The 24,055-nt window shown below is 44.4% G+C and overlaps 1 protein-coding gene across 2 annotated transcripts in view; it reads right to left on the reverse strand.

The window, feature by feature from the left end:
• The window catches only part of rerea (arginine-glutamic acid dipeptide (RE) repeats a), a 90,115-nt gene that overhangs the window by 47,908 nt on the left and 18,152 nt on the right, over nucleotides 1–24,055 (reverse strand). For both annotated transcript variants that reach the window (XM_023427729.2, XM_023427727.2), the window contains exon 3: nucleotides 16,741–16,811. In XM_023427729.2, coding sequence (XP_023283497.1) covers nucleotides 16,741–16,811 — 71 coding nt within the window. The remainder of the gene's footprint in view (nucleotides 1–16,740; nucleotides 16,812–24,055) is intronic.

Here is a 24,055-nt window from a genome sequence, read left to right on the forward strand (position 1 = left end):
CCCCCCCCCCCCATCTCTTTGTCTGAAGGTGACCTTGCCTGTCTTTCAGTCTCTAGTGATGACACTGGCCCTATCAGTAATACATCATGTAAGCTGTGTTTCAGCCAGATGCCACACTAGCCGGGTGGTCTGTCAGCCATGCTTGCTTTGTACAATATGCAAATAATCCCATGCAAATTACCTACCCATGCGTTTTACAATATATCAGCATGGATGCAAATGCAGTAGAGTATCAGATGCGTATGAGTATTAACAAAAGATTTAAAGATGTTACAGGCCTTTCGCCAAATACAGTTACATCTCACAGAATGAAAAAGGCTATTTGCAGCAACTGTATTCTGAATGTTGTGAAAGAATGTGATTATAACACATGTGCACACACACACACACACACACACACACACACACACACACACACACACACACACACACACACACAGGCCAGAAGCTCTGGGCGGCCTCCTGCTGTGCTGCAACAAGAGATGTATTGTAGACAACACAGCTGCAATAACAAGGCTGGCCCAGTGCTAGAAGGAGCTGTACTGCATGACTCTTAGTCTAGACCGGCAATGACAGCCGCCATATTGTAGCACTTTTATGGATGAACTTTTTGGTGAGTGTCAGCGAGCCACATTACAGTCTACTTGTAACATGTTTAATTCTACCTGAAAATCAAGTCACAGTGGAACACATGTCTGCTTTTCTGCCTCAATTCAATAATTACAACGTATGAACCCAATCTGGTATCAGTTATAAAGTCCAAAGGCAATTTTAAAAACACTGGGAAAGGTTGAATTGTTCACAACTCTGCGATAGTATTATTGATAGAACTTTTATGCATTTTTCCAACGCAATTAACTCACCATTTATGATTTCACATCTTACAGTGAGGGGGAAAAAAAAAAAATCACAGGAAGTATTGCCTTTTGTTTATCTTAAACTATCAAATGGCTACATGGTATTGAAGGTAGAATGAGTTAATGAGGCAAGAATGTAAATTAAGAAGATAACGTAAACAAGTATAATGGTAAAACAACTTTTTTAATTAGATATAACTGATTAATGTTTTGAAACTAATAAATAGCTTGTGTAAGAGCAAGATTAAAAAGGTGTAGGAAGGTATAAATGATTGAATTTAGTAAGGCAGAAACAATGGAAATCCTTGCACACACTGTGCTGCATTAATGAAGCAGACATGCTGTGAATACAACTCCTATTAAGTGCTGTTAAGTGCAAAAATACACCTTTAGACACTTTTGCACAGGTTTAACACATTCTGTGAGACTTTAGGCACCTATACATATGCTATAATCTGACATGACGGATTTTACTTTGCATGTGATTAAGTCAGTGCACAGGTGAAAGGAAGATGGAAATGTAAAACTGATCTATGAATAGCTCCTTTCTAAGGTCTGCAATTTTTGTTTAAATTTGTTGAATTTTCAGATTTTTAATAAACACAATAATGGCAATGTACCAAGAAAACATTCAGTACAATATCGGCTCAATGGGTGACAGAAAATATCATGTCCTGATTTAAAAAAAACGTATTTTAATCCCTGCTAATTAAAACTGCAGTCCCTTCCAATGCCTCTGCTGCTGACTTTCTAAACTACGACACAATAAAACACACATGGTTGATCACTAAAGCAGAACATGGAAAAAACGTTTGAGTGTTGATGAGAGTAGTGTCAAACATATTGGTTATCGTTCACACACACACACATGCACACACACACACAGGCAAACAGAGCGCCCACCGAGAGAGCGCGAGACAAAGAGGTTGAACAACACACCAACATCTCTACTCTCTGCAACCCAGGCACATCAAAGCCTTCTCCGCCCATTTATCCGTGTGTGTGTGCCTGTAAATCAAAAGGCATACTTTGAACATGCGCGCGCACACACACACACACACACGCGCGCGCGCGCGCGCACACACACACAGGCTCAGACTGCATTTGCTTTGTGCAGCAGCGTCCAGGGCTGGGTAAGGGAGGCAAAGGATTTTGCTGTAGATGGGGGAATTACTCGCCTCGGCTCACTCTGTCAGTAAGGAGAGGGGGATGACTGTTTACCCGCAATGAGTGAGAGAAGGAGTGGAAGAAAAAAAAGACAGAAGGAACAAAAAGACAGGTCAGTGCTGTCTGAGGCTGTGCTTTCTTCTCTCCGAATCACCTATCGCCTCACTTTCACCCCTCACTTGCCCCTGCCACCATCACTGAAAGGTGACTCGCACATACACACATCTACCTCTGTCTTTAAAAAAATGGCTGCAAGGTGTGTTAGATAAGAGGCCGGGTCAATGTAATTAGTTGTAACAGCATGTTCAGGGAAAGATACTATACACAGGAACAGAAGAGGAATAAATGCACCAACACATTCAGAAAGTCATCGAGAGGAAAACCAAAGAATGCACCCCCAAACACACACACACACACACACACACACGAAGTAGATTTGGTCATCCCAGTGTGACCATATGGTTTGGCGGGGACTTCCTACCCACCGCAGAGGAAGTGTCCGTTTACAGTGTACAGTTCAGTTGTCCGCCATCACATCCTGTCTCCCAGCTCTAAACAGCCATGTGAAGCCTGCTCGGCTCAGAGCAGTCACGGCTTTGAAGTTAAATCAAGCAGAAAGGAGACACAGTTCACCATACCATGCAATCAGCATCAGCATGAGATCTGGTAGGGTGCACGCAACCTCAAACGACAAAGCACTGGCAGCATAAAGAGAGCGCTTTATGTACTATAGCTGGTGTGTGCAGCTAGTCGGCTCTCAGTGCGTTTTGTTGGCAGATTCTCACCTTTTCTCCCTCTGTTGTGGTGGTGTGATTGACATCCACCTATCCTTGGGTGGAGGGTGATTAGGTGTTCTTACAGCTGGCTCTTTGTAACAGAGTGGATGCTTGTAATAGATTGTGTGTGCGCAGTTATATGATAGGCTGATGATGGGATGATCCAGCAGACATTGACTAACAGTCTGTGGAACACAACAGGGTGGGGTTATTGATGACTCTCTTAAACAGTGGATATCATTGCCATGACAGCCAATACATTATCACCGTGCAGCCACACCTCGTCACCGGCCCGGACCAATGGGCGGGCGGCTGCCAAGCAAACAATCCCCCCCCCCAGTGTCGGAATGGTTAAGAGAGAGAGGGGAATGCTAAATGTGCCACTTCATCTGGTGATTGACACAAAGCCTCTTGTTTACCGGCGCCACTGAGATTTGCATCTTTTTACCGTTGCCCCTCCCACTCTTCTCCTCTCTTATTCCTGTTCTTCTCCTCTGCGTCCCCCACTTCACTCCCACAATCCTCCCTGTTTGTGGCGGCGCTGCATGAAGTGGGTATTACCCCACCCTGCTGCTATGATATTGATCAGCCCCCTCCCTCCCTCTCTTCCTTTCTCTCTCCTCTCTTCATAGCCCACTGCATTGATTCCACCTCTCCCTCTGAGCCCGCCAGCTAGGAGTGATTACACAGGCTGCTCACACACACTGATGCAGGCACACACACAGACATTAGAACCTTTGGTAGGGATGTGGGGATGTGTAGCCTTGCTTTATTTTAAAGGCTATAAAGCTCAGCGGCTGCTGCGCCAGCCCAGAGAAAACACTGCTTCTTTCTTTTAAGCCAACCAATGATTTCAGACTTGGCATGACATATTACCATAATAAATAGCGTTGTTATAGCATGTTAGCATAGCATATCAGCAGGCGTGGCATAAAGCTGGCTGCGCTCTGGCAGTTTTTGTCAGGGTAGTGCTAAAGATGGCTGTGGTGGGGCTTGACAGGTGGGCTCGAGACACCTTGTGATTCTGTGCAGAACCTCCACAGAGCTGATTCACACTCCTTATAAGGGCCTGCTGTGCTGCGCTCACTATCTGAAGACTAGCAGCTAGCCTCCTAAAGTCAAAGCAGTTAAATGAAACAGCTGAAAGTGGGACTCAGAGCTACACAGACAAAATACTTTATCAAGAGCCAAAATCAGCTGTGTACGGTTGTAGGAGATATGAGATTTGGAATTAAAAAAAAGCCCATCTAATTAATGGATTTCCACATCAACAGCTGAGCTTGCCTAAACTGTGCAAATAGCAGGAGCTGTTGGCTCATCGGTGCACACTTGCACTTTAATTGGTTAAATACCAACCCTCTCCTGGTTACGAGACAGCATCTCTGCTAACAATAGCCAGTGGAGTGCGAAAGGTTTTGGATGGGGAGTCCTAGCTGATGAGCTAACAAGGGCAGTGTGGGCCGATGCCACATGAACAGCCACTTATCTCTGTGTAACCTCTTTCTGGCAGCAGCAACAATCCAGCAGAGAGTCTAAAGCAATAGGCCAGAGATCCCACATATTATACACACCCTCACTGCCATTTGGCATTTAAATGGCATTTTGGTGTGGCAGCAAACACTTTGCACCTAATTATGGCCAGTTGCTGCTGTGTGCTGAATTAAGCTGGAGTCTCGCAGCCATCCACACAAGAGCTCGGCTGTTAAACCCACTCTTAAGAATAAGCAACATCTCTGCCTTTGACTTAATACTGCGGTGGACTGGATGCGAGTGTTGTGCATTGAGCTCTATAACATGTTAAATGTTAACGAGTAAGCACAGACCAAACAAAGACAAAGACAAGGGGGGGGGCAAGGACAGTGTGAGTGTGATCAATGGTAGTAATCAATATTCTCCCTCTGTACCTATCACTGTTCGAATTTGTACTTGTATTGCACTGCGATATAACCTCTATCGACAGGCTCAAAGTGACTTTATTTCAGTTGTGTGATCTGACCAACAAAAAGTCTTAAATTAACTTACATGTAACACCCAATTAGCAGCTTCAAAAAAGCTAAAGAAGTGCTTTGACAAATAAATAACATTACGTCTCATTATCACTCATCTAAAAGCCTCTCCAATGACCCAGTGAGGCATCTTTAGAAATTAAGTTTTGGGCCAAAAAGCATTCCAAGAGACAGTCAGCCATCTGTTAACAGCAAGCTCCATCAGTCCCCTACAGGTCCTGTCACAAGTCTACAGATAGAAGAGTGTTAGCACAAATTCCACTGTGGTGCACACGCTGAAAAAACGAGGTGTGTGTTTTGCATAAGAGTGTGTATCTTGGCTCTGCAGGGAGGAGAGGACGAGAGGTCACCGTCTATACAAGGAGCACACCTAGACAGACAGGGGTCTCAATCACCTCCAACACCCCTCCACACTCTCCACTTGCTGATGGAGAGGGCCCCTCGCACTCATCCGCCAACTCCATTACCCACTCCGACAGGGCCACACATTAAATCATTCCATTTCACCTGGAGAGGAGGGTGAAGGTAGGAGGCGGAGAGGTGGGAGGAAGACGGGAGAGAACTTATTTATTTATTTATTCTTTTTTACTCTGTCTTCCCTTCCTGGTGTGTGAACCGATTCGGAGAAGCCCACGTGCTGGGCCACCATCAGTAATGGGGCCTAAATCAGCCCCCCCCATCCCACAATGCCTTGAGGCACAAGATTCATCACAAGGACCAGACAGTAGAGGAGAGCAAGAAAGGAGAAGTTGAAGAGAAATAGTGTAAGTGGAATAAGGAGGGGAATGCCATAAGATATGAAAAGTGCAAATGATGAGAGCCTATAAAGAGTTATTCACCCTCAAATGGGGAGGGCATTATCGCGATCTATAAATGGGCTTTTAAGCTCAATAGCCCAAGGTTAGCTTGTCGTGATGCTGCAGTCAAAGTCTATATAACTGACTACAGTCCTACAATAAACACACAGGCAGTCCCATAAAGACTGAAAAAAGTATTTAAAATGCTCTGGTTATTTCAATTAGCTCCAAAGCAAGTAAGAGAAGGAATTAAACAGCATGTCAGATAAAGCTCCCAACACAGATTGCCATGCAGGACAGCAGCTTGCCTTTACAATTGTATCAGGGCAGAGGAGAAACCACCGGATAAAAGACATGGGGATTTGACAACTGTACAAAAAGAGAGACTTAGGGGAGGTCTGTATTTTCTTAATCATTTCATTAAGATAGTGCTTAGGCTAATTTAACAGTAGGCTTAATAACGCAGACTTTCCTTCCTCTGTTCTGTACACAAGTGTTAACTGTCTGCTGGAACAAAGACGCCTCTGTTCACAAACACAACACTGCCAAACTGTTAAGTACATTCCTATAAAGAGAAGAACAAAGAGCGTTTGAGCGTGGCGGGAGCAGAAATGAATACAGCTACTGAGGGGATAGCACCGCTCGGCCCTTTGATGCCAGGAAATGTCTTTACCATCGTGGATAGTGTTTATATTTCTTCATAGCATACTGTTTCAGATCGAGGCAACAATAAAATCAACTGGTAGTAGCGTGAAATCTCAGTGGAGATGATACTTGGGAAAGAATGGAGCTGAGAAGGAGGAAGATGGGGGCTGAGGTATGTGCTGCAAAACAGCAGCCGAGGAGAGGGGATGGCATTAGAATTTAGAAGTTTACACTGGATGGTTTTTGGTGAGCACAACAGAGGATTTAAGGTTTCACAACGCAAAAATAATAACGGGTACACTGTTTTGTGTGTGGATGCAAGTCACAAAAATGCACCTACACCTATGTGTCGAATAAATGAAGTGTGTGTGCAAGTGTGGTGAAGCGTCTCCAAGCCCTCGCAGCTGTGGTTCCCTCAGCCCATGTGATCCATTGGCGGTGACAGACAGGCAAACACAATTTAGACTCGCCCATCAAAGCACATGCAACACCAGTCACAGCCACTGCGGGCGGAAATGTGACGCACTGAATGGAAATCACACAATCCCCCTTCTGTGTCCAAAGAAAGACCTGTTTAAATTCGTCATTAGCTAAAATCCAGGAAAACCTGTTTGTCCAGCTCTTCTGCTCTTTTTTCCACGCATTATATGTTTGCATTTTTTACTGTACACACTACCAAAAACAATCATCTTTTTGTGTTAGAGAGTGTGCTCAGTCAATCTGTGTGGGTAATGGTAAATTTTATGGTTCAGAGGATTTTATAAAATCTACTAAAAATCCTCATTTGAGTGCAGAAGCTTGAGTTGTGAGCCCTTCAAGGCTTTTATTCGTTGGTTATGGAGCAGCTCCAGTGTCTAAATCTTGATGACATGACTGATAAGGCTCTTGGTTCTTTGGTTTCTGGGTTTAGAAGAGTGGGGTTTTCTTGTTCATGTATAACTGACTGGACCACATTGTTGTAGAGAAATGGCACATGAGAGCTCTTAAACAGTGATATTCCCCTTTCATGATCAAAGCATGAACATATGTGAGCCAGTTGTGTTGCATTAGATCAACAAGTATTCAGAGATGGAGGATGGATAAAGTTAGCAGTGAGTCAAGCTGTAACATACGTTCAGAGTGTCAGAGGGTCTGTATGAGATTGCAGTGCTGCTGCAGGGGAGCTGCTTTGAGATGGCAGCCTGTGGCGATGTTGCTGTTGTTTTAAGGGCTGTGTGAGGCAGCGGGCTCCAAGCTACAAAATGTAGACATTCCAGGGACCTCACAGCAATCCCTGAAATTTCCTCCTCTCGTGTCTGCTCCTCACTCTGACCGATGTCCTTGCCCTTCTTCTCCCTTTCCTTCCTCCCTTTGCTCTCTCTACCAGCAAGAGTTAATTTGCACCATGTGTTCTTTAATGGACAAAGAGAGGAAAAAAAAATAGGGCCCTAGTGGAAGCGTGTGAACCCGATACCACTGTAAATCTGCACTTCCACAGCGTTACCCCTCTCAACCCCCCCCCCCCCCCCCTCTCGTTCTTTTTTTTATTGGCACGTCACACATTGGACAAGCTGGAAATTACACTGAGCTGAGCTGAGAACCAGCGGCGAAGCACGCCAGATACCCACTTAAGCTGAGAGAGTGGGGAAAAGCGGAGGGTGGAAAAGGAGAAAAATAGGCGACAGGAGGGAAAAGTGGAAATGTAAAGTGGGAAAGGGTGAGGACGTGGGGTAAAATTAGCCATCCATTTTCAGAACAGGGGCCAATCCAATTAAAGCTTGACCAATCCACGCAAAGGTATTTAGTGTGTGGTTACTACACTCAGCACTGGGTGGCCACACAAAGACAAAAGAGTCTCCTCTGAAAACAATACTCTTAAGAGCTACTGATAGATATATCCATGGTAACATACAGCTGGTATCTACTGTGGAAACCATCTAGCCCCAGTGATTGTGGGACACTGTGAACATTAACCCACTTCAAAGGACCCTTCACCCCCTAATTTAGCATGCAGCCCCATATGGAGGAGTCGACCATTTTCATTTCAACAGGAAGTCCTGGTCAGATAATTAAACAGGCCCTGTGATCATTTTCATATACACCGACTGGGTTGGGAGTCGTGTAGGTTTTAACAGCATCAAATCTACCTGCCTTTCTTGTCGTCTTTGCTACATTTGTTTTCCCACTTGCTCATCAAAGCCAGTGCCAAAGAAGATAGCACTGTTTGCTCTTCTGCTTTAAAGATAAAATGTAGTGCTCCATGCCGGAGCGCAGCGAATTTGCTTCAGATGTTAGTGAAGACATCAGAGGAGACATTTTCACTTGTGATGTGCCAGAAAAAAAAGAAAAGTGTCTGAAGCACCACTGAATATTTCAACAACTCAGCAACTAGGGGTGGAATTAGCACTTGGATATATATGCAAGGCCCAAATGTCATCTGTCACTGAAAAATGACATGACAAATTTGCATGCATTTGTGTGAGAGAGATGTAGCCAAGCCGGTGAAAGTAAACTCAACTAATGAAACTCCAAGGGGGAAGAGTGGGCAAAAGGGCCTCTCCGCTGAATAATTTAGCAGTGGTGGGTCAAAGAGGCGGCTATTGATTGAGCTTTTAAAGAGACTTATGAAAATGCTATGGCTGCTTGCCTGGCCCTTCAGCCCGACCAACCCCCACTGTCCGGAGGCTGCACCCTCTCCATCTAAAAACACACACAAAACCCCATTTTGATTTTAGCCTGTCTCTACTTCCCTCCCCTCTCGTCTTCTATCCTGGAGAAAGAGATAATCCTATTGGCTGAACAACTAGTTTCCATAGCAGCATTTAGCTAATGCACAAGGAGGGCAGTGAGGGTGAGAGGAAAAAGTGTTATCTTTCCACAAAGATGAAAAGAGGGAAATGTGAATTAGAGTAGAAGCGAGGAGCCAAGAAGAGGGTTGGCTTGGCTTTATACCTACAAGGAGAGCTGAATACAGCCTCCTCCACTTGCTGGGTCTGAACTGGGTTGTTATCTCAACCTTGCCATTTGTATTGCTTTATTTATTCAACGCGGCGCTCGTGTGGACGATCAATCTAACCTGCCTCCCTAAAGAGAGACAGAGCTCTGTAGCCGTCTGAGAGATGCACGTCTGTCTCCATCTGAGAAATGCACCAAGCTTGCAAACTGACACCACGGTAGGACTAGCACTTGTCAGTCTTGCAAGAGCATGCTTGCATAGAAACAGCAGCTGCTGCAGCTAGTGACCCCAACACCTTGGCTAAATGACCTAATGTTATTACAAAGAATGGCATTAATGGCTTCACCTCAATGAAATTTCAAGTGTGTAGAGACAGAGGAGGTGGGAGGGAATGGGAGGGGAAGGCAGGATTGGTGGGGTGAATACCTCATAGAGGAGCATTAATCAAAACGGTCATAATGGGGAAAGTCACCTGATACTGCCAAAGCAGCAGTAAAAAATCCTTTGCTCACAGGGTTTAGTCACAGCCAACTGTGAGGGAAGGAAAGGGAGGGGGCTATTTGTCAAATAAAAGCACGTAATCTGAGCTGAATTAATTTGTTCAAATCAAAAAAAAATGTTCCACTTCATGTGTTAACCTGCTCCAGCCTACCACATTTAAGAACCATAATGTCAGCAACCATTTCTGGTCTGTTTTCCTTTAGAAGGTAAGTGACAATGAATGGCCATTCACTGTTTAGTGGCTGTTGTGCTGTGGTTCTATTGCTTTAAGGCAGCAACTCAATGGGGAACATTACAGGCAGAATGCTTCAATCAAACAGCTTGCAGCAGGCTCGGCTGGCCAGCCGTGTCTATAGACGCCTAGATGCCCTTGTCAAAGCTGCTTCCTCACAGAGAGCACAGAGACAAGCAGACACTTAAGACAGCCCCACACACAATTGTGAAAGGCTGCACCTCCGCATGTTCATGCCTGTGAAATGTACCAGCGCGCTTACAGCAGCTGAGTGGACCTTGGAATGAAAGGAAGAGCTGAGTAGCACACACACACACACACACAAATACACACACACAAAATTGCCCCTAATGACTGTAGCGCCCCTCTCTCAAGAGATGGCAGCGGCTGCTGCTCCACTCGATAAATATTAACAAGAAGAGCGACTGATGGCAGTGCTCACTGATCCATAATTGCATTTCAAAATGTTCGATGGGGGTGGGGTGGAGGGTGGTCGCAAAGGGAGGAATTGGAAGATAAAAAGAGAGAACTCAGCCTTCTAGGCAGTGGCAAGAGACAAGTGATGCCTGTCTAGTCAACCTCCCACCACTACCTCAATGGTACGATACCATTGAGAGACTGTGTGGTGAAATAAAATGCACAGGTTGTTCATTACAGGCCACTTTGACACTGCAGTTTTACATATAGGGAGAAATCAGGGGAAGGATCAGAAGGATGGAAGGGAACTGCATGTACCGATGCCAAATTGTACATTAAGTGATATTTTTTGCATGGATCTGAACATGTGCAGTCAAGCTAGCCGCGAGCTGATTAGCCAGTGGATCTCATTGTTAAGCTAATTCTCAGCACTTTGGATTCCATTAGGGCTATACTCAGGATCCACAGAAAAACCTAATAACTGCTCATGTTAAGCATGCGTATTTATGCACATATATTTGCATCTTTATCAAACATTTTTAATTATGGGCTTTGAATAGGTGGTATTTTCCAAGGCTGTATGATAAGCACCAGCTAAAACCATCAGGAAACAGTTGTGAGATACAATTAACATTTAGTGTGTGTGCACGCGCCTGCCTGTGTGTGTGTGTGTGTGTGTGTGTGTGTGTGTGTGTGTGTGTGTGTGTAGGGGAGGTGTGCACACATTGTTTACATGACAACTGGGAAAGCTATGCCGTCATATCCTTCCAACACACACATGCATTTGAATACACATGTAACCACACATGGACAGCGCATATGTCCTGATTACACACTGAGAACTAGGGACATTCATAAATAATCAATGTTTAAATTTTGAGTGTGCAATCACATCACTAGATCATGTGATGAGATGAAACACTGCAGGAACTTTATCTAGCATAAAAAATGATCTGGTATTTTGTGCATCAATAAAATATACCCGCAAATGCATAGTCTTTGTTTTGTGCTACAATCCTCGAAAAACCATTGTGCCACACTGCAATGTTAAGTGAAAATGTAGAAATCTATAAATTGCTGTATTCATCATTCTTTTTTCAAGCTACGATGCTTGAACGCTGGTAATTGTTAAATGTTTCTTTCCAATCAATCATTTCAAACAGTTTAAGAACAAAAATTAAATGACTTTTTATAAACACCAGAGGAGTGCACTCATCTCAAGGAAAGGACTTAAAGGACTCAAATAGTTTGGAAATGTAGCTACATGTACATGTCTCAGTGAGCATCTGGGAGTCACAAATGCTATTAATTCAGTTATCAGAAAAATATAATGTATTACAAGATTTAATGGGAGCCTAGATTGATTTTTTGACGGATAAATGCAAAGCTGAAACTAATTTTGAAAGATAATTTAATAATAGTTGTGCTTCCTTTGACAGTTTCCAGTTAAAAGAGCAAATATGAGTAAAGGAGAGAGCGATATAAAAACCACAGTCAGGATGCCCCTGATTTTTTTTGTTTCTTAGTGACAGTTAAACCAATTTACTATGCGTGTCCTTAATGATTAGGTATCCATTCATGCACACCCACATGCACAAATCTGGTATGTAAGATGCACGGCCAAATGCTAATCAATAGGAGGTAAGGTTTATAGTCGGGTCATTTCACTTTCCAGATGCAGATTTTGTTTCAGCATATGTCATCAATTAGATTGAAGCACATCAATTGCGTCCAATATCACGCACACACGTGCATTGTGCATGTGTGGATGTGTAATTTGACAGAGCTAGAAGCCTGAACAAACACTCCATCGCGGCATGTTTTCACTGGACACGTGTGAATGCACAACGTATCACAGATTTGCTTGCACACATTTCAGAGTGCAAACAGAGCAAGCTCAACCTTGAGATGCCTATAACCTTACACTGTGTTACTGAACTGATGCTAAGCTGAGGGGCACAAAATGAAAAACCAGTGAACAGGGTTCACACAGTATACTGGCTATATGACAAAGAAAACCCATCACTCTCTTAAGCTCATCAGCCTGTAACATTTGAGCTGGAGTCCTGGCAAGATAATTGCATTGTACATGGCATCTAATTAAAAGTCCATAAGCAGGGAGATCCAGAACTCTGTGTGTGTGTGTGTGTGTGTGTGTGTGTGTGTGTGTGTGTGTGTGTGTGTGTGTGTGTGTGTGTCTGTAAGACTAACAGCAAGAGTAAGACTGTGTGTGGGTGTGTGTTGGTGTACTGGGCTCCTCAATCCCTCGTTCCCGGAGGGAGAAAACGCTGCAATCACTCCATTAGCGAAAGAGGGAGGGAGACAGGGATGCTGGGAGAAAGCAGAGAGAGCGAGAGAGGGGGAGAGGGTGAAGGGAGGGAGGGAGGACGAAACACAGCTGACTTGGCCAATAACAGCAAATGAGGTTAGATACGAGCAAAGAGGGAGGTAGGGGGGTCAATAAGCGTCGAGGACATGGACACAATGACCAGAACATGGGATGGGAGGAGGGAGGGAGGTGAGTGACAGCAGATAAAGAGGACTGGGGATGAGGGAGGAATGAAGTGTAGAAACAGACAGATGAGAGAGTGAGCGGGAGAGAAATGGAGACAGAGGAGACAATCAGGGTAAGAAAAGCAGGATGGATTGGTGAAGTCAGGGTCAATGGGCAGATATGGCTGCAGATTGTTCAGTGCTCAGTCGCTGTCAGGTGGCTTATTGTCTTAGGTTATCCTCAAAACAACATCGGGTTGTGTGTGTGTGCGTGTTGTTCTGAACCAGATAAATATGTGCACAAACTGCATAATCATGATATAAGTTGCATGACGTAAAAAATATAGACATGGTAAACATGCACATGGACATACACAAGTCTACTGCAGGATCTCTGTGTTGCTCTCATCAAATATAGATCGTAAACACATTACAGGGTCGTGGGCACAGGGTGTAAACTGAAACTTGCCCTTGTGGGAAAACATACCGGAGGGACTGTTGGCCCTTAACTGACCCAACCAATCACATCAGAGGGAAAAAAAGACATGTGTTTTTAGAATACACCTTATTACATGTCTTCATTCTGGTTTTCCATGCACTTGTAGTGAAGATATTAAATTCACTTAAAGTCATGTTTCATATTCAACCATATGTTTCTTGTGGTGCCATTGTTTTCCTGCTTCAAGCTTTTATCTTGTCTTGTGAATTTTGTAAATCATTTTGTCAACTCACAAAATTGACAAAGTTTACTATTTTTTTTACATATACATTTTTGTCCCTTTTCTAATAATCTAAACATTAGCACAGACGAGGATTACTGAAATCATAAAGAGTCTGCATTTCGATGTCTTCCTTCCACTGCTGATTTTGTTAACGGTTAAAATGGCCTCCTACTGGTCAGCCCTGTATCTGGGCAGACATTTTAGGAGGAAGGCAAGAGACTGAAATCTATATGGCCAGATCAATATGTCACAGAGGTTACAGTGGGTACCAGAGCTGCCACTGTTGAGCAAACAAACTAGGGAAAATGATTGTCCTCCAAGTCCAGAATGACCCCAATAATACCACAGCATGGATTTTGTTTTGCATGTTATTGCTGAGTGACTCTGCTCCGTGTGTTCAGAAGCAACAAGGAAGCGCACAAGCATGCAACAATCATCCCGACGCAGAGAAGATACCCGGTGAGAGAAAGATATACAGAGAGGTGGGCTTCAATCCTTGTTCTTCCCCATGCAGGAGAGATTGATGGCTGCATTCAGGATTTCTACACACGTCTAATTAGATTCACAGGTCATTAGATAAAGTACAGAGTGAGACTGTTACAGCCTAAAGACTGAGGGAGGAGAGAGAGACAGGGAAAAGGAGAAGGGTGCAAGAGGGGCAATACTGATGAGGTTGTTTGGTTCAGGACCAATGAAATTTCCTCCCCCTCTGCTGCGCCTCCAAAGCCCTGTTCCCCCCACAGAGGGGGGCTGATCGATAATTTGCGCGGCAAGAAAAAGCGGGGGTCGGAGACAGGCGCAGGGAGGGATGAGAGGATAGGAAATAAAGAGAATGAGTTGATGTCTAATGCATGGTTCACTTACATGGATCTCCTAGTTGCCTGCTGCCTCTGCTTTTCAATATATTGTGGCAAGAGAAGGAAATGCGATTACACCAACCATTATGTTCGACAAAAGAGCAGAATGAGTGGATGAACATTTTTTTCTCCCAGTGGCACAAGTCTGTGTCCCAGTTTTGAGTGCAGGGTGACAGAGTAGATTCGAGGTTGGCCAGCTAGATGGTAGTTTATACCAACATGTTACAATTACAACCTAATTCAGCTATCATCCTAAAAGAGGATTTTGTGCTGGTCTAGTAAATAGAGATTATGAGTTTTCAATGTAGCCAGCACAATGCCAATCTTTTGTGATGTGTAGCCTGGTGACAAAGTGAGCTCATTGAAAAACACTGTACTTGTTTAGAGAGCCAGCGGGGCTTGTTGTTTTAACATAGGACGACAAGGGTACAGTCTGCTCAAACACATACAGGCATGCAGATGGCTGTTCATTAATTACAGATGGATGGGGGGAGGGAGTAACAGAGAGCGAGAGACACAGAGAGAGAAAGAGAGGAAAGAGAGAGAGAGAAAGATGGGCCAGCTAATGGAGCTAGTATTCTCTCTCTCTCTCTCTCTCCCTGGACAATTACCTCTGTCTGCCCCAGACCTCTTCTGACGCTCTTAATCAAGGTGCAGGTGCGTGGGTTTTTGTGTGAGTGTGTGTATGCGCATGTGCAAGCTCGGGGAGGGGTTCCTGCCATCCTCAGCACTCTCTAGTAGCAATCCGATTAAAGCCCTGCTGCTGTGGGGCCAGGCTGTCCTCCCCTCTGCAGGGCTCACCTTAAAACCCCTTCTTCACACAACAACTGCCCTTCACACACAAACACACACACACACACAAGTATTCACACGTGAAACACAAGCGGCAACATCCTTAACTCAAACTCACGCATATATTACATACATGCACTATTCCACCTTTTCCAAAAGTGGTGTGCATGGCTTCTAAGCTGACCTCCCATCATCACCCTGGCTGTTGGCAGCCATTACTTTGGCCCCCCGGGGCCTGACCGCCCCTCACTGAGCTCTCTGCACTCTGCTTAGACAACCAATCTGTTAAAAGACAAGCAATGTTCACTCCAGCAGGCTTAGATGCTGCTTCATTTGGCTCCATAAACCCATTGATTACATATTCCAGTAGTCACATTACCACAAACCTGCACCTAAATGTGTTCCGCTCTCCATTTGTGGCAGGTGGAAAAAAATACAAATGACCAATTTAAAAAAAAAAATCACTTTCAGTTGCATAATCAATTTCACACTTCAAATTTGGTGAACTCTGACTGGCAAATTTCCTCAGCCAATAGAAACACTTTGGTGCAATGACCTCTGAGATAAATCACATAGAGCCAACCATTATAAGAACTGGGTGTGAAAATGCCCAGTTTGATACTACAGCACTGCCAGGTTATATTTAACTTGAAAAAGATATTCTGCATGGTTTGCAGGTAGCTGTGATTCATTCATGACTTCTAAAACCATGCTGTGTGTCAGTAGTGGACTACACTGTAGCTACCTCAGCACATATCTTAAACAGTAACCTTACATCCTTTTTCATCAGTATGAACAAAGACAAATCTGTTGGGTGAACTCAAATGTGATCTCCCTTTTAGTAAACATAGAAAATGCAGTGTGGGAAAATCAATTGTTTGTGTGTGTGTGTGTGTGTGTGTGTGTGTGCACGTGCGCTCCTGTGATACATTTCAGGTGTCGCAAACAAGCACCACCTCACTAAACTGACCGAGCCTGATGAATCAGCCATCCTCAGCAGCAAATTAAAAACTAATTTCTTTCTTTATTCAGCAAAAGAGGCAATTTGACCACATTAGGTTGTACAAAAAAAATCAATTGAAAACTGGTGAAGGTCTCCTTCATTAAATCAATTAAGTGCATCGACAAACATCTTTATTTCTATTACGAGCATTATTACACTGCCAGTGGATCAAAAAGGTGGTTAATATTCAAGCCTGATTCTCAGAGGGATTTTTATTTTTCCACATAGCCCTTTAAAAACAAACCTAGGGATATAAACTCATTTGTATTTCACTATGATTGTATTCATTTCTCATCACACTTCCACTGTGCAACAAAAATGTGCAACTCTGCACCTGTATCTCTGAATTATGGTGCCCCCGCCAATGTAGCCCTGATTTCTTCAGGAATCCCTCCTCCCTTGAGAAATAGTGGTTTGTATTTTCAGCATGGGACATGGGAGGTGGGGGGTGGGGGGTGGGGTGGTTGGTGTGGAATCTCAGGCCAGTGTGACGACACTGGGACATAAAACAGGTCAATCATGAAGTGAAAATGTACTCACCAGCTTGAAATCCTGAATGCTACAAATGAAGTAGGGAGTGTTGGGCCGCCGACTCTCAATGTACACACAATCTGCAAGTGAGAAAAGACATTTTTAAAAAAAACTGAGTTTGAAAGATGATGTTCACATTTCCCAAAGCTTTCATGTTTTTCTGCAGCCAGACTCAGTAATATATTATTTTGAGTGCCGATACCTCTGCTGAAAAGACATTTTTCTCCTTGAGTCAAATTCAATTGGAATGCGAGTAATAGGATTAAGGACTTTTGGAACACTACAAGGTTGCCTTTCCAAAGCAAACATTACGCCCAAGGGGAATTATGTTATTGTTCCACTCCTTTTATACACCAGTGAGCAATACTAGCTTTAACCCCAACCCACCCTGCAGTCATCACTGTAACCCATTTCTATCAAATGACAACTTCTGTCATTGCCCCTTTATATGTCCAGTAAGCTTTGGGTTAGCTTAGCAAGAATACAAAAAAAAAAAAAAGAAAAAAAAAAAGAAATCCACCCTGTGTCTTCTCCTTCGCATTTTAAAATGTTGCCTAATTACATAACCCTCACAAGTATTAAAAGCAACCCTCTCATAATGTGTGTGAGGAGGTGGCCCTGGCCGGCTGTGCTGTTAAATTGAATGTGACTGGTGGTATGGCCAGGTCGTGAACCCTCATTCCCTTAACAAAAACATTCACGCTGCAGAGGACAAAAAACACACAACCACTTCTGTTGAGAAGAGGAGGAGGAAGAGGAGGAGGAGCAGGTGTGGGACGTGGCTAATGGTTACTGCTGAGCCTGGTACAGCACTTTCAAGAAACAGCCAAGGGTTAGAATTATTATGGAAAAAGATATCTAAATTCACAAAAGTCAAATTAGCATAATAGTCTCCCATTCACCTTGGCTCTTAGCTGAAACACAAAGTATGATCAAACTGAGCAAAAAATTGATTTGTTTTGGTTTTTATATAATAACCTGTAAAACAGAGTTCTTGCTTGCTCAACAAGCAAAACAATCAAATTCAAAAGATTACAACCACTGAAAACTGACCTTCTATTCAGCAAGACAGCAATACAACAAGCCATTTGAATGCTCCCAGGGCTGGTTTTGCTTACAGTTTGGTGCATCAGAGCGTAGCATTCTTGCTAACGTTCACACATACACAAGGCCATGAGGATGGGAAGCTACTCTGCTCTACTATCTCACAGCTTTGCAAGGTTTGATTCAAAAAAGACAAAAGAACAAAAAAAAAAAAGCCACCTTAGGTAAGACTTCCACTGACAACACAAAGTGCTAGTGCTCATTTCACTGAGACACGTGCTGAGCTGTTCTGTACGGAATGACTGAGCCACACTTTTCCTAACAAAAGATGTGCAGCTAGCTTTTTTCAGAGACTGACAGTGCCATCATCTGTTATTTATTTGTTTGTGTCAACAGAGTTATCGATCTGGCTGTGGTTTATCTTACCGCTTGCAGAGGAAAAGAGGGGTGGCAAAGATATTAAATGGCTCTGACACCCAAGATACCATTTGTAGAGGGGCTGGTGTGTACGTGTGTGCCTGTGACATCATGGGCTTTGTTTTTTTGAGAGGCTGTGTGTGTGTGTGTGTGTGTGTGTGTGTGTGTGTGTGTGTGTGTGTGTGTGTGTGTGTGTGTGTGTAACCCCAGGGTGGGCTTGTTATCTGCTGTAGGCTGAATGAGCTGTTCTGAGGGGGGGGGTTATCACCCTCGCTGGCTCTGAATGACGCATTATATCTCTCTCACTATTGCCCTCTTCTCGCTTTTCCCCTCTCTCTCCTTTTCTCCCTCCTCTACACCATCCCTGGAAGTCATTTACAAGATAACATGAATGAAAATATCCATCAGTTCTATTGTGTGATCTGTGAGCGACATAGTGTGTGTGTATGTGTTGAGAGAGACAGAGAGAAGCGAGTAGAGGCGGAGGAGGGAGCAGGAGGGAGGGAGTGGGGGGAGGGCAGAGAACAAAAGAGACTAATCTGAATGAGATGACATGTTTCAGAGGAGTCAAATCGGGGGAATTAGGGTTTAGTGTCCCTTCACCTCGTCGGCACATTCATTTAGAGAGGCCAGATCTCTGTGTCTACACCCCAGAGTACATCAACAGGCATAAAGAACAGACAGGCAGAGTGAAAAAGATAGGTGGTGGGAAAAAAGAGAGACAGGAATCTAGTTAAATCATTCACAGACAGCCAGCGAGTCTATTCTTCGAACGTCAAAAGCACATTTTAAATTCATCCTGGGCACTAAAAGTCTACTACCTCAAGGGCATTTCTCTGAAAGCAACTATAACACGAATCTCAGTGAATGTGAAAGTTAAAAATCAAGTTAACGCTTCAGACTCTGCCCTTTGAACAAAAAGGAGGCAGCAGAGCTCAGGGAGGTTGGGGGGGGTGGGGGGTGGCTTGTTGAAGCAGGGCCACACGGTTCCTCCAGGGTCTGCCTGGCTTGTTAAACATTCCTGCCATTTTGTGCATTTGGAAGTGGGTCTCCTCGCTCAAGTGGAGAAGTGGAAAGGGGAGGGACTAGGGGTTTAGCTGTGGTGGGGGTCTGTGTGGGGGGATGGGTAGTTTTTTTTTTTTTTAGGGTTGAAGTGTGTGTTAGCTGGATGGATGTAGCCTTCGGTGTAGCAGGGCCTTTGTAGATGAGTGCTCTCACTCCCTCAGCAGCCATAAGTTTAACTTCTACTCGCCTCCACCCTGCAATCCACTTTCGACCACCCGCCACGCCACCCAGACAGATAGAGAGGAGAGAAAGTTCAATACTTCGACACAGGGAGATAATCATGAAGCTACTGAGCGCAGTTCCTCAGACCTGAGCGCTGCACTGAAACCCGATCCTGACGGTCATTGTTTCTCCAATTACGTTGTCACTGCCGATTTCAAGCAGCGGAATATTCAGTGTTATAACCTCGCGACACACACACACACACACACACACACATATATACATAGCAATTTTCTCAGCTGTAGCTCATTGTTCAGCCAGCTATTCTCTTATGACTGCCGAGCATGTCTAATCTAAAACACACCTAGCCTCAGCAAAAGAGCGTGTCCTACTCTCTCTGTATCAAGCAAATAAGATGCTGTTTAATTTGCTGCAGCATTCCAGCAGAAGGGAGGGGGGAGTTCTTAGGTAATATCAGCTTGGCTTTCTTTTACGAGGCAGCAACAATGGGAAAGTCACATTGTGAACACAGCCATATATGCAAGTGTTTTGTAAACAGTCATGGGGGCGTGCTATGGAATGAGATCAGCTAAACACGGCAAGAATATGAGCATATTTTAGGATACAAGGCAGGCTTATTACATCAAGAGGAGTGTTTGTTTAAGCCATACTCACAGGTGGTGAGTGTTAGCCATGAGGCAGGACGCACCTGCATTGTTAAAAGTGGTGCTCAGCTCAAACTAGTAGAACACACACAGCAGAGTAGTGCTCGGCTTTAGGAGAGCTACCCCCCTTGAGTGTACTGATCCTAAAATTAAATAGCACAAAGAATGCAATAATGGAACCACAGGGGTGTGAGGGGACTAGAGGGCCAAGAAAGACAGAAAGGCTGGGGAAAAGGGAAACTAGTGTTATTACTGATCCACCATCAACCACAGCGGCTCTGTGAGGGAGACCTGCTGATGACCAAGGCTGCCTTGTGCCATTTCCTGCTGGGTCGATCCCAGTGGGGAGGCGTAACAGGCCGTCGAGGCCTGGAGGCACACGGACACTTGATTCTTTCCCAACTTTCCTTCCCCTCTCCTCGCCCACCAGCCCAACAAATCTCCCTTCTTCTCACTGGAAAAGCAGAGGGAAATACCTGGCAAGTGATACCATCAGCTCTCTACAATAGGGCAGGCCTACAGCTGACTGAGCTCCTAGGGGAGAACAGAGGCTCTTTGACAACACCACCCCCTCCTCCTCTCCTTTCCCTCTCGGCTAGCCCACGCTTTCTCATTTAGCAGTCGGCAGGTGGTTGGATTTCACTAAAAAGCCCTTCTCCCAGAGTCTCAAGCGTGGGGAGAGATGGGAGAGCAGAGAGGGCTTTTTAAAAATAGATCTGTTCAGTAAGCGACAGGCTACAGATTCACAGTGCTATGTTTCAATAAGAGATGACTCCAAGGGCTTGTCCCTCATGTTAGCTTGACTGGAAACAGCAAACCAATCGACAACTAGCCTTTGTAGCAGAGGGGATGTGCTATGCTAATCGAGCTCTAGCCTACGGTGTCTTGGCTCTGGAATAACCAATCCAACACTTACTGAACCACATTATACTGGCTTCTCAAGAGGATCCACACTGAAAACAGAATTCACATGTGTTGCGTTCCTATGAAGTACAATTTACTTTGCTCTGAATTCAATATCCAACTGTAAAAAAAGGCACTTAAGTTGAACAAAAATGACTGGCAGTGCAAATTTAAATAGATGATGGAATCCTTTGGTGCAGTTCAGTTCCTTTTTAACTTTGGTGTATGAGCTTAACTGCAAAGGAGCAGTAAGTAAGTCAGCTAGTCAGCTAAGCCTCTACACACTTGCTGTCCTGGTAGGAAAGCCTTAGTGAAATTATATTATACGCTTGTTCAGAATTCACAAATATAACAATTATAACAATTGTATTGTTAAATCTATAAAATTGCACTGTTAAAAAATTAAAACTGGGCTGACAAAAACAGTTTTTAACATGGATTTGTTGCATCTGTTCAATACCCAATATGTTTAATAAATGTCAGTATTTGCACCGATAAGGAAACTGTACATCATTAGCAATAATACATAATATATATATATATATATATATATATATATGAAGAAAATTAGTTAGTTGGTCATGAGTTGGTCATGAGTTTAAAGGAGGAGTAGTGAGGGAGAGCCGGGTTATTCAGCTCTACGTGTGTGTCAGATATACTCCTGCTGCACAATATACTGTGCGTGCACATGACACATGCAGTGACACAAAGAAACACACACGCACACACGTATGCATGCAAACACACACACACACACACAAACACACACACACACACACACACACACACACACACACACACACACACACACCCTAGGGTTCTGTGGTGGCTGCAGCAAGAAGCACCAGCTGTCCACATCAGCAACTCCCAAACACTCATATTCACAAAGTATTTTTCTCTCCGTCTTATACACCACACACAAAGCGACCTCTTCCTAATAGGAAATTACTAAATTAATGCAGGTCTTGTGTTTATCACCCTGAGTGGGTTAGCAGCGGAAACCATGTTGTGTGACATACACCGAGGTAGAAGGGCAGAAGGAGGTTTTTTTTTTTTTTTGGGGGGGGACGGCAGGTGGTTTCTATTAGCTCTCTCCATTTTAAACAGAAGAGCCAGCCAGTCAGTTAGGAAGGAAGGAGACATGCTATGGCAGCCAGCCACCTGCAGCGCAACGCAGAGTCCTGCTGCAGTGGAGAGGAGGGATGAGCAAATGGATAGTGCTGTTTGTGTGTATTACTGAGCTTGGGTGTGTTGCAGCAGTGTGCTTGTCATAGATAGGGACCGTGTCTGTAACTGTTAAAAGCGTTCCTTGTATAATGGTGTTAGTGTGTGCATGTATATGCGTTACATTACACTTGTGAGTGTGCGCAAATACTGGTTATCAGCGTACTGTGTATGTGTGTGTACTGACAAGTTTTTTGTGTGTCTCTGTGCTTCTAGGGTGTCTCCTATTGACCCCCCATGGCAGTGTGTATAATCTCCAGAGAGAGGATCTATAATCTGGGGGTGGGGGCGGGGGGTGTAGAGAACAGGCTCTGGAGGTGTCTGGCTGGGCCTGGGGAAGTGGTGAGCGCTCAGCCACAGGGCTCAGATCGATTTGGCATGTCTGCTTGCACAGCATCGGGCTGTTCACCCTAGCAGCCGACCATACAAATGGCCCGGGACACAGTCCCCTGGCCACCACCACAGACACACTCCTCCATCCTTTTTAAAGAGCAGCAGAGCTCGAGTTAGCTGCAGGCCCACCTATTGGCCGATTGCACTTCTCCTTCCACCTTTCCCCATCAAATCGATGTGCATTAAGCTGCCTGAACCCATCTTCAAGGGATATAAAGGCTAAGCAGAGATTGGTGGGTGGCTGGAGATTGGGAGTGAGCAGTTTCAATAGTAGCTTACCTGTTATTTCTTATGTGATGACATGGGCCTGTATGTTTCTAAAGCTGCCTGTTACAAAAGCAATCAAAACAGCAGTTTGGTTCACAATCTCTTTCGGTTTCTGCATTGCTTTCCGTAACAATGTCTTCTCTCTCTCTATGTCTGGGGCGGTGTAAATCCCTCTCAGAGGGTGGTCAGTTTTACATATTGTGTGTCACTAGACGGCTATAAAGGGATTTAACATTTAGTAAAGCATAATCCATCGCAGGCTTTGTGCCTGCCTAAACTGCACACATCAAATCTGATTGCAAGATGGTTGCTACCAATGACCGAGCAGGAGGAGGAAAACACACACTGTGCACACACATAAACACACACACATGCACGCACACCACTTGAACAATAAGCTGTGGAGACAGCAGGAGGTCAGTTGCTGAGGTGGAGGATCTTCCATTTTGACAATAGGAGGTAAATTACAAACTCGTGTAGCAGTGCTGGGGCTCCCGCTAACCAATCCTGGCTCATCCCTAATCTAAACCAATCGAACAGCTCTAGTCTGCGTGGTGGGAGCAGGCTGTGACACTCGGGTCAATCTAGACCTGTCAAACTAATTAAAGGAGAAGACAGGAAACATAAATATTCCCCATCAACTCAACACTGGCTATGGCGTTTGCTTGGATTTGGAAATGTAAATATTTGGCAGGGCTAATCCACTGGGACAGTCGACTTTGTTTATATGCCTTTTGAATGTTTCATTGATGTGACTGACTGCTTCCGTTTCTTTCCCCACCTCTCTCCCTCTCTGCTCCCCCCTTTCTGCATGGTTGACTATGAGACAAAGCGCCGGTGCTCTCTCTATTAAACATGAAATCTAGAGCAAAAAAGGCTTCAATGGAGTCCATTGCAGAGCGTTAGACGGACAGAAATAGAGTGAGCAACAACAAGGCTTTGGTTCAGTGTGACTGCTTGCTTGAGGACCTCCACTGATACCAGCGCAGAGATAATTTAGCCAACCAGATTACGTAGCTAGATGGAAAGTGGAGGGTGGGGAGGTCTAGCTGTTTCACTACAACTTGAAGGCGTCTATTTAGTAGCCGAGGAGAAAAAGAGGAGGGCTGAGTGTTTGTGTGGCTGTGTGTATGGGTAGGTAGTTGGAGAAGAAGGAAAACTAACACACTGACTGTAATTTCCTA

Source organism: Seriola lalandi, unplaced genomic scaffold (genome assembly GCF_002814215.2).
Source record: "Seriola lalandi dorsalis isolate HSWRI2012SDOR001 ecotype SW California unplaced genomic scaffold, Sedor1 jcf7180002054861, whole genome shotgun sequence".
NCBI lineage: Eukaryota > Metazoa > Chordata > Actinopteri > Carangiformes > Carangidae > Seriola > Seriola lalandi.